Below are 11,722 nucleotides of genomic sequence, written 5' to 3' on the forward strand. Positions count from 1 at the left end.
AATGTCCACCCTGCCTCCATTTATCTTCCCAACAAAACAATGAGGTTTCCGAGGTCACCATAGTTAGAACAGTCCGAGGTTAGCTATTGCCGTGTGTGGGCACTGGGATAAGGTGCCAGAATGCGCAAGCTGTATGGTTTTGGAGGCTCTGCAAACTCTGACTGTGAAGATGAAATGGTTGAGGAATCTCAACAAGCCCCAGTATCAGACCAAGGTCAAGGAATGTCTGGAGGAGTTGTCAGTCCAGGATGAGAGAGGTGATGGCCTGACAGCTCATGGGAACAGGGAGATAGCACAAGGGGTGGAGTTGCCAGGCAGGGCTGATGAGAGCCCCAGTCTACCAATACCAGAACAGAAGGTGGAGTCGGGAACTGGGCAGTCTGACATAGTGGTCTCTCCCCTTGAGGAGGTGATGCCAGTTGCTAGGAGACAGCAGAGGCAGAAATTCAGTTAGCTGAAAAGCAGGAGGATGGCAAAAGGACTAGGTTTCATAGTACTCCATCTGTGGAGACGAAAGGGGTATAAAGAGGAGGAACACTAAGGGGTGTCAGAGAAGGCTCAACACTTCACTCTGGATGAAGTCAGAGAAATGGAACAATCTTGTGGAAAAGCAACTTGGGAATATGCAGGAGCTGAGCCACACCTCATGACAGCTGTTAAGCTTTGTGGATAAGCAGGATTTTGAATCCAGATCCTTGGTCTAAGGATGATAGAGGAAATGGATGGATGGGGTGCATGCAAGAGAGAGAGAGAGAATGAGGATCTGGATCACCCCACCTGCAAACTAATTCTTTCTCTTAAAATAATCACCGCCCCACATTCTTTCAGTATTTATTAAGATTCTTGAGAATATGTGAGTGTGTGGCTGTGAGTGTTTGGGTCTTAACAGTAGGGTGACTCTGCCCATCACCAGCATGTGGCTCCAAAGAGAGTTCCCCTTAGGCAACGTGGCCGTTAAGGCTGCCCCACTGCTTATAAGGACTCTGTCTCCCTTACTAGGTTCCCTAACTAGCCAAGCCCCAATCTTGCATGTTTGCACTTGGTTTTGGCTGCTTGAAATAGTCTGACAATTATATGCCAACCACCCCACTGTTCAGCAGTTTTTCTCCATGAGCTGAGGCAGATGCTCTCAGAAGTGGTGCTGAGGGCCCCATTCCTTCTTAGGAGACTTCAGCTTTTATGTCAAGGCTGTTTGGTCCGAAGCAGCTCAGGACTGTATGGCCACCATGGGACTGTCCCAAGATGTCACCAGTTCCAGGCAAATACCTTTTTATTTCCCCACACCTTTTAAACATCAGTTACCTTTTTTTAGCCTGGTCCTGTTATTTTATCCTTCTGTTATGCTCTTTATTGGGTTTTTCCTGTATTTTATTTGTATTTTTTTAAAATGCTACTCTTAGTCATTCTGGAAACATTGATGAAGGGCGGGATACAAACAGGAAGGGCCTATGAAGGCCATAGGGGCCAACCCCCTGCTGTTGCTGGATACCAATTTATATCATTCCACTCCAATGACTGTCCGGTTTCGCCTTGAATGTCTGTAGTGTGGGAGAGCCCACACACTCTCTAGGCAGCTGGTTCCACTGTTGTATTGCTTGCAGTGAGGAAGCTTTTCCTGGTGTCCAGCCTGAATCTGGGTTGTCGCAACCTGACTTGATTATTCCATGTCCTACACTCTGGTATCAACAAGAAGAGCTATTAACCTTCTTCTTTGTGACAGCCTTTAAAGTACTTCTAGAAGGATACCATGTCCCCCCTCAAGGCTGAACATGCCCAGTTCTCTCAGTCGCTCCTCACAGGGCAGAGTTTCCAAACCCTGGATCATTGTTTCTGCCCTCCTCTGGACCCTTTCTAATTTTTCTGCATTTTTCTTAAATCTTGATGCCCAGAACTGGACACAGTATCCCAGATGAGGTCTGACTAGTGAGGAGTATAGGGGAACTACTACTTCTCATGATTTAGAAGTAATATTTCTGTTAATGCATCCCAAAATAGCATTTGCCCTTCTTGCAGCTTCATCGCATTGTTGACTCATATTTTGCTTGTTGTGCATAATAACTTCAAGGCCTTTTCTTTTTCAGTTCTGCCAAGTCACATATTCCTCATCTTGTTTCGATGCATTTGGTTTCTTTTTCCCAGGTGGAAGACTGGACACTTGTCCCTATTGAATCTCATTCTGTTGCTTTCAGACAAGGGTTCAAATTTATCAAGATGGGCCTGGATCTTCCTTTTGGATCTTGTAGGGTGTTTGCTGTTCCACACAGTTTTGTATCATCTGCAACTTTGATTATTGTTCCTTGTGCTTACTCATCTAAATCATTAATAAAGATGTTGAAGAGCACTGGGCCCAGAACTGAACTGTGCTGTAGCCCACTAGTTACCTTCCTTCAGTTTGAGAAGGTACCATTGATGAGCACTCTTTGTGTTTGATTTAGCAGACACTTTTGGATCCACCTAATAGTGTTTCTATCTAGTCCACTTTTTGCTGCTTTGCTTATCAGAATGTCGTGGGGCACCATGTCAAAAGCTTTGCTAAAGTCAAGGTAGATTATATTCACAGTGTTCCCTCTCATCTTTTCTCCTCTTTTTGAAGATAGGACTGGGCAAGCCCTCCAGAGAAATCTTTATCCTCTGCCTGGCAAATCAGTGTCATTATGTCAGTAATTCTCCATTTGCTGATGCATATTGTTCTGTACCCATCCCTTATGGTTTCTACATCAGATGGATACAAACAGCTAAAATGACCTCTATACCAGTTCAGAGTTGAGTCTTAGATAGTCAACCAACATCCAGTATGGTCACATCCTAACCCTTACCTGCAGATTTCTGTTCAGATCTAGATTTAAGAAAAAAATTATTACACACACCTGCACTCCAGATCTTTGTGTTGAAATCTAGACAATTTTAGTCTTTCTCATATACATGCCACTATGTCCCATGCCAGAGATCATATTTACCTTCAAAGGAGAACTTCTGTTTCAACTGCCTGGTGGTGGGGGTAGAGCTGAAAGCCTTATTTATTCTACTTACAGATTCTCCTGTATGGATAGATTGATTTCTTTAAAAGGTATATTCACTAATATCCAGTTCTTATGTAACAAGGAAACATCTTTCCCTAGTCACTGTAATGCTGAATGCTTCCAGTTAAAAGAAATAATTGGCTCACGTAAAGGGATCCCCAGTAGCAAGAAAGTGGAATGCAACTTTCTAAAGAATTCATTGTTCAGGGATGATTCTTTTGGGATAAAATCTCTTCCAGTGGCTGCCCAAGGACACAATACAGGCTCTTTCTTAGAGCCAGAGAATGTACTGCACCCCATGTTAGACTTGAGCAGGTTACTTTACAAGAGACCATTCCCTGCTGGACTGGGGAAGGAGGCGGCCGGATTTATACTCTGGTCATCCAGCTGCTGCAGGACCTGGGTGACCAATAGTTCCAATCTAGAGGGATCCTTCTTCCTTCCTCTCAGTGTCCTGACTCAGTAAGTATCCAGGGCCTGGGAGGAGGCTTGCCCCTGCCATCAGATGATAGCACCTGCTGGAGCAAATGCACACTCTAACCATGACCAAGCTGCGTGTCTGTGCTGCATGCTTGTTAAACAAACTTCCCAAGATAAACCATAAGCATAACTCCCCTCAGATACTCTGAATTTGACAACAAAGAAACAACAACGATAAACCTTCCTGCATTTTCTCCACTCAGCTGAAAGCAGTGTGCCTTGAGGTTTTCCCATCACACCAATTCACACTCAGCACACCAATTCACTCTGGTCACTGTGAATTACTCCCAACCAATAGAAGTAAAGTGCCTATCAGAGGCACACAGAGATAACACAGCTGACTCCACTGGAACTGAATTTCCATTATAATTGTTTATTATAGAAAAAAGAACTATTGCACATACGTGGTTGAGTCCTGAGACACTGAGTTCCCAAAATCTCTTCAAAAAAGCTGCTCAGAACAAAAAACACCTTACCTTTCTCAGCAGCAACCGTTGTTTTCTTGGCAGATCTTTCTGGCTCAGTCTTCCCCATGTTTTTCACAGGTCTCTGAACAGGCCCAGAGCTTGCTTTCTTTATGCCCAGAAGATCTGCTTCCATGTCATCCATATCCTTGGCATGGAAAAATACATTGAGAAGAGGAACTTTTTCACCTTTAGCAGGATACAGTAAGCTCAATTTATTTTCCCCATTTACCTTCAAGGTCTCTAGAAGAGCATCTGGGTCTACATCTGAGATATCAGGATCCTTTTGAGTAAATAAATTGGAAAAAATCAGACATTTTTACTTAAAAGAAGCATTTGCACTCCATTCTAATCCACCCTGGCAATATACCACAGTGCAGTTGGTTGTTGTACAAATAGCCCATGGTGCACAGCAGGGGACACTGAGCCAGTGGCAGATGCTTCACCAAGGGTTTTTGCTGCTCTTCCCAAACAGCTCATTACTCACTTCCTGGTACCCCTGACTGGGATGGTTGCCTGCATGTGGGCAATACGATGTACCAACCTCTAAAACAAGCTCTGGGTTGTGAGGGTTGCTTGCTGCCCACAGACATGCTACTTTGCAGGAAATGGTCTAGGTTCATGTGATGCAACAGCCTACGTAACTTGTCACCCATGATGGGTTGTTGTACCATGCAAACCCAGGCACTGCATCTGTACACTGACTCTCTATAAATAAGAACTTTCTATAAATAATAACAATAAATAAGAAAAATGAAAGCAGCTACTCCCACTGCTGCACATCATTAATCCAAAAAATATAAATATGGGGCCTCAGTGCAAACATGTCAAAATACTCTTTATTGGGACTTTTTGATATTACAACTTGAAGCAAAGGACAATGCTGTCTTTTTCTGAGCTATACATATGTATCCCTTTCCATGCTAAATCTTCATACACAGGAGGAGACTGCCGGAAAACTCTGTTTTCTGCTTTTCAGTTGTACACTGGATGTATGTGGATTCTTTATTCTCACCTCTATGTCTGCCCCTTCCTCAGGAGCCATTTTGTTGAAGAAGTTATCATCCAGAAGGCCCCTGAAAAACCAACCAACCAACAAGAAGCTTACAATGTGTAAAACATTAAAAAACACACATCTAAAACATTTCACTGGCCTTATCAAAACTCTATCAAAATTGTTCAGGTGTTTTGGCTAAGAAGGAATCTCCAAATTCACCTCAGCAGCCACTGAATTTTGGGAAAAACAGCTGAAACTGGAAGGCCAAATTGAGACAGAGAAGGTAGCAGAGTGGGAACTGGATAATTAGAAGTTGTTCAAGAACAAAAATGTTGAGCATGTGGCCATACAAGTACTATTGGATTGCAACTTCCATCAGCCCTAGCCACCACAGCTGACAGAAAAGAATGATAGGAGTTGAGATCCAACAATACCTGGAAAGCCACACATTCCCTATCACTGCTCCAGAAGCTCCCACTGTACTACCATCATTTCATAGATGGAAATAACGAGAGAAACAATGAGTAATGCCACTAATTACCTTTTGTTACTCTGTGAGGTGATTCCTCCAGCTCTCCCTCTACTGCTACCAAATGAAGCAGGTTTTGTAGATTTAAGGGGAACATCATCTAGGAAAAAGAGGCAGACACTTGGCAGATTGAACTGCAGGCTATATACTTTCTTCTAATAATGCCACTTCAACTTTTAAGATCTCCTCATGTTACTAGTCTCAAAGGAATTGAACATACAACAAGGAAATATAAGAAGTTTGAACTCTTAACAGGCCATAAAGAAGGCAACATTAGAATCTTTTTATTTAGGAAAATGTACACCCCATGTTTCCACTCAAAGAAATTACAAAATTAGTGTTAAACAGTACAATATAAAGACATATAACAAACCACCAAAAAGCACAGTGAAACAGTGAGAACAGAAGTGTACACTGTTGGAAGTAAAGGTGAGTGATGTGATTGAACCTGGCACCTAGAAGAATTATTGGGATTGCCCTAGGCAATTTTACGAGGGGAAGGAATTCCACAGCAGGGGCCCCATGACAAAAGTGGCCCTTTCTCCAGTAGTTCCTCATCAATCTCTGAAGTAGGTGGAGTAGGAGTTCAAGATATTACTCAATGGGTGCTCCCTGACAGGATTTAGCAGCTCTTTCTCAGTTTCTGTTATTATTTACCTTCATCACCAAGGAGATCACTGAGGACATCATCAATGGAACCTAGAACAAAAACAGTGATTTACAGCCTCTGAAGACTGCCCAGCATAAACTTGGCATAGGGCTCACCATAACAATAGAGCTCTGGGACTGCCACAAGATGACAAGAACTCCAGAGATGAGAAATATATTGACCAATTAATTTAATATACCTCATCAGTACTTTGCAATGTAACTTTACTTCCTGTTAACCAAGGCTGCCCAGCTTAACAAAGGTCTGAAATCGGCTGATAAACCCTGGTTAAGATGGAACCTGGCCAGCACCAATGACAGGTTGGTGTAGGGTTAGGGTATGATGAAGGCCAAAAAGGGAAGGGAAAAGTGGAGAAGGGAAGATGGGAATATGGCCTTCTAGTTGGTAAACCATGAGTTATAGTGAGCCATGTTAGGCTACCTGCGTTCTGCTTCTGCCTCCTTAGGCTCTTTAAAGCCAGGGCCTTCACAATGCAATATATACTGCAGAAGGACACAGATAAGACGAACAGCATGCATTGCTACAGCCTTGGCCAACTTGGCACCCTCTACATTTGTTGGTCCACAATTCCCATCACCCCCCCCCAACAAGTATATCCATTAACCACAATGGTTAGAATGATAGAATATATATGCGATCCCAAATGGTTGGAGGTTGCCAAGTTCAGGAAGACAGCATTTCTACGATACAGTACTTTGGCATTGAAGATCAATGGTTTTTAACGATATACATTAAAACAGCTCAAAGGCACAGCAACTCAGAACTATAAACAAACTGAAACCCTATAGCACCCTGGGGCAAATACATTTTATTAGATATATCTTATTGGCAGGCATATAAGCAGATCCTCCAAAGCTGATCTTAAGAGATACATTCCTGAGGCTGGCTCCCAACTGGCATCTACTCGTAAAAAAAGTAGGAACAGAAGTACACATACTTTTTAGTCCTTTCTTAGGTTTCACTGCCTATAGGAAAAAAGGACAGACACTTTGTTACAAAAATGAAAGCAAAGGCAAAAACTTGCTGAGTCTGGAATAACTCTCTGGATATATTTATTCGATTTATATCCTACCTTTTTCTTTTCTTTTTTTATAGAATTCAAAGTGGCTTACATCAGTCTCCTCTTCCTGCTCTCAATCTTATCCCACAGCAGCAACTCTGTGAGGTAGGCTGGGCTGAGAGTCTGAGCCTGGCTCAAAATCACCCAGTTGGCTCCTTGGCTGAGCAGGGACTGCAACCCAGATTGTCTGAGCTCCAGTTCCATGCTCTTAACCACTGTACCATACTAGTTCTCTCTCTATATATGTTATATGTTATACATATATAGACATGTATAAGAAACTTTAGGAAAGAGTGGCTGGTAGCCATAGGTTCTCTATGGTATATAAAACTTGAGTTGATTACTTAATAATTTAAAATTAATTCTTAATAAATAAAAGTTAGTGTAAAACCAAGATAGCTGTATAAAGCCTAGAATATATATATATAATTTCTGGTTGATTTAGCCAAATGTAAATATTATTTTATTCCTCCAGATATAATGGAGAGTAAAAATGGTGAGTCACTAAGCCATACGATCTGAAAAAAAAAAGACATTCAGTTCTGTTCATATTCCAGTTCCATTAATTAATGTGTGGGATCTCATCAGATAAGAGACAACCTGGAGTCAAATGCAGAGAAAAAGATTGAAGAGGAGCCCAACATTTGAATTTAATTAAATTCAGAAAGCTAATTTCTCCCTAACAGCAAACCAGATATCTCTGAAAATGGTTACCTAGTTTTAATTTGTGAGTTTATGCTATTCAATGTTGCCAATCAGTTTGGATAGAACATTTGGAAATTTGATAGAAGTTTTGTGAATGCTCTCACAAAACGCTGCCCAGACTGAGGAGCTCCCCCATTCATATTACAGCTGCCACAACAGGGCTGGCTGATAACAAAATGCTACTTTACCACAAGCCATATTAGAGGAACTTAGAAAATGCCAAGAATCTAAGAATAAGACAAAGGATGGGGTCTGTACTCAAAACATAGGGGCAATTTTTTGAAACCAAATAAAGATGGTACTGGAAGGCTGCCTTTCATTTTTCAAAATTTATAAGAAATTAAATAAAAATCAGGACACCTGGCAGATACCAAGAAAGTAGTCTGCAGGCACATTTGTAACCATGGCCACCATACTGCACTGAATATTCAGAAGGATACCATGGCTGATGATTTGCCTGAACCACTTGGCAGCTTTTGATACCTTTACCTATCTTTCTCCTGGCATAGGTCATCCCACAGGGTGACCAAAGCAGCTTCAGTCCCAAAACCAGGCCTGAAACTGGACTGAAATGGATCCAGAAGGTTCATTTCCTCCAAGAACATTTGGAGATGTCCAGCCACCAACTGCTTGAGCACCTTGCCCAAAAAATGGTCAGAAGTCTCTAGCTGTTATCATCTGAATCCAGTCTTGTCTTCTCCAGAGGGGTCTGATCACCACCTTCTTTAATGAAGGCAGGACCAGTCCCTCCTTCAAAGATACATTCACAATTGCCTGGACCCAAAAGCATATTCCCACCTTGGCTTTGATGAACAGCCATGAAGGACAAGGGTTGGGGATAGAAGTGGTAGGCTAAACTCGCCCAAGCAGCTTGTCCATATCATCAGGCCTCAATAACCGAAACTTACTAGGATAGGATCAGATGGTGCTCTGGACACCTCTGTTAAAGGGACTACATTAAATGTGAAGACTTATTCACACTGAATGTGAGTAACTTTGTCCTCAAAGTGCTGTGCAAATCCATCACAGTGGGCCACCCAGGTTCTACCTAATATTCCTTAGGGCCCACATGTAAAAAGCCATGAACCACTCAGAATAGCTCCACTGGACAGCACTGAGAAGACACGATGCTGGTGTAGATGTGATAATGAGCTCTAACCTGTGTTCAGCTCAGGTTTTCCTCCACCTGCACACTAGCTGCTTACCCACTTACTTCAGTGCCCACTATCCTGCTATACACCATGGAGCCATGCAGGCTCTGCAGATGGGCACAGCCTGCTGCGGTGTGATTGTGCCAACTGCCTGGGTCACTTACATATTCCATAGAGGACCTGGGTTTCGACAGGAGTGCCAATCATAATGACTGGGACATCACCCAGAGCCCTTTGGAAACCCATCCGATTCCCTTTAGTGATCCATAAAGAGACACCCACCACACTTTTATGCCATGACTACTTTGCTTGCTCCAGAGCCTTTGGTGAGGGACTTTGTCAAAAGCCTTTTGGAAGTCCAAGTAAACAATGTCAACTGGATTGCCCCGTCTACATGCTTATTGACACTTTCAAAGAACTCCCGTGGATTAGTAAGACAAGATTTCCTCTTGAAGAAGCCATGTTGATTTTTTTCCAGCAGGACTTATCCCTCTGTGCTTACTGATTCTATCTTTAATACTGATTTTTGAGCAGTTTGCCCAGAACAGCTCTTCAGCTTATTGGCCTATAATTTCCTGGATCCTTTTTAAAAAAATGGTTTTACATTGGTCATCGTCCAATCCTCTGGTACAAGGGCTAATTTTAGGGAATGTTAAACAGTTTGGTAAGAAGGTCAACCATTTCATGTCTCATGTGTTTGAGAACTCTAGAATGGTTATCATCTGAAGTGGGTGGTTTACTGACTTTCAGTGTGTCAATAAGACAGAGAATTTTGTCTTTTGTCTCTATTAACTGCCTTAATTCTTCAGATTCCCTTCCAGAATACCTAAACTCAGGAATAGGCACATTTATTTATTTATTTATTTATTTATTTTCTGTGCATCCTTTTTTGTGAATACTGATAAAAAATGGAACTCTTACTTTCTTTGTGGTTAGGCTGACTGGAATATAGGGCAGGCCCTTCATCATTATGACCACAATCCTGTAAATCAATTAATAATGGGGCCTTTCTTACCATATTGTGGCTTCCAACTGCATACTCTGTCTCTCTCTTACTCTTGGGATCCTCTTATACATTGTTCATCTTTATTTGAGGATGGTAATACAGTGGACACTAAAGCAAAAGCAAAAATTCTTAATTTAGCTTCAGAAATGCATTTTTGAGCACTTAAGAATACATTTTATTGGCTGATATACAGAATCTAGCAGTTTGGATTTGTGTTTTAGTCTCACAATATAGGAAAAAAATTAAGTTGTGAGTTGTCCAAGTCACACAGCTGGTATGGATATGTTTTCCATATCCAGACACAATACACTAGCCATCATACTCCATTACTTCTCTGAAAAAGTATTTCTTTAATAAAATAAACACCATTAATCTCTTTGAAAGTTGATTACAGCCTGCCTGTCATCCCCAACTTGCCCTCCAGATGTGTTAGACTGCAGTTCCAGCCTTCTTGAGCAGTGGCCATGCTGGCTAGGAATGATGGGACTTACAGTTCAACACATATGGGGAATATTAAAAAGGCACGCTGCATAGCAGTGTAACCTTAAATATTCTTTCTCTAATTACTATGCATTGGTGGGGAGGTGTGGAAAAGGAAAGCAGATGATTACAAAAGATAAAATCCCTTTATGTAATACAATTGCAAACTAAACCTATCACCAAGTGGGCAGGAGGTAGGCCATACTGAACTCCAAACTGGGTATGCTTGTGGCCCATGCAAGGAAGCACATACCAAACAGAAGTCCGCTAATATTTTGCATTTAGGCAATAGTACTACTATCTATGCGGGTAAACAATCTAGTAACGCTGGTTACATTCGCCTCCTGGCGCTACCTCCACGCTCAAAATGATGCTGACCAGTTACACGTGTAAACATGCGCAACCTGTGGCGTTTGAACGGTGTTTTAAATACACTTCCTCATGTAAGTTTGGCCGCTTAGCAATCAGCTCCACGTGGCTCACAGGGACGGAATTTAGGGCAGAAGCCCGGGCTCATTCAGGCACGAATCAGTCCTACAGCTCCCACCGTTGCCCAGCCAGCGCTGCCGCCTTGAACGTGCACAGGATCACGCCCTTAGTTACCATAGCAGCCAACGCCCACTGCATAGCAAAGGAACCCCCCTCCCCACGACCCCATCCGTCTGATTAGGGGCATCCCGTGGACTCCAGTGTTGACGAGGCACTGCATCCCCTGCTCTCCTTTAAAATGAAAAGCAACAATTGAAGCAGATCTCACCCTCGGCGGTTAGCCACTATCCAAGGCGGAGGATCTGCCGCAAAGCATCTCGGGAACTGTTGTTCTTCCGAACATCTGTCACCACTATGCGCACATAGAACTACATATCCCGGCATGCTTCTGACTCTTACCAAACCGGAAGTGATGCCTCCAAGTCCAGTAGGGTGCTACGTTGTGCCCGGAGAAAGTAACTGCTGTGGAAAGTCAAGGCGATGGTTTGCAAGAGCAGTTGGGCTTTAATAGGTCTTCGTGAATTGTTGAATTATCCTGGGAGTTGTGCTTTATTTATTCGCTTCTACAGCCGAAACATTTGCAGTTCGTTAAGCTGCAGTGGTCCTTTATTTTATGGAACTGATACAACGAAGTGAATCACTTTCTGAAATTTGGGGAGATCCATTTTTAG

The 11,722-nt window shown here is 42.5% G+C and overlaps 1 protein-coding gene across 3 annotated transcripts in view; it reads right to left on the minus strand.

Moving 5' to 3' along the window:
* The window catches only part of FBF1 (Fas binding factor 1), a 35,196-nt gene extending 23,810 nt beyond the window's left edge, over positions 1-11,386 (minus strand). For 2 of the 3 annotated variants that reach the window (XM_044453962.1, XM_044453961.1), the window contains exons 1-9: positions 11,320-11,386; positions 10,092-10,190; positions 7,098-7,125; positions 6,148-6,189; positions 5,503-5,590; positions 4,980-5,040; positions 4,197-4,247; positions 3,977-4,112; positions 2,958-3,038 (exon numbers count right to left, since the gene is read on the minus strand). In XM_044453962.1, coding sequence (XP_044309897.1) covers positions 2,958-3,038; positions 3,977-4,112; positions 4,197-4,247; positions 4,980-5,040; positions 5,503-5,590; positions 6,148-6,189; positions 7,098-7,125; positions 10,092-10,094 — 490 coding nt within the window. In that variant the 5' untranslated portion in view covers positions 10,095-10,190; positions 11,320-11,386. The remainder of the gene's footprint in view (positions 1-2,957; positions 3,039-3,976; positions 4,113-4,196; positions 4,248-4,979; positions 5,041-5,502; positions 5,591-6,147; positions 6,190-7,097; positions 7,126-10,091; positions 10,191-11,319) is intronic. The other variant, XM_044453963.1, reaches the window with a different exon arrangement.
* Between the last annotated feature and the right edge of the window lie 336 nt (positions 11,387-11,722).

The sequence above is a fragment of the Varanus komodoensis genome, unplaced genomic scaffold (assembly GCF_004798865.1).
Source record: "Varanus komodoensis strain SLA01 unplaced genomic scaffold, ASM479886v1 scaffold7_1, whole genome shotgun sequence".
Taxonomy (NCBI): domain Eukaryota; kingdom Metazoa; phylum Chordata; class Lepidosauria; order Squamata; family Varanidae; genus Varanus; species Varanus komodoensis.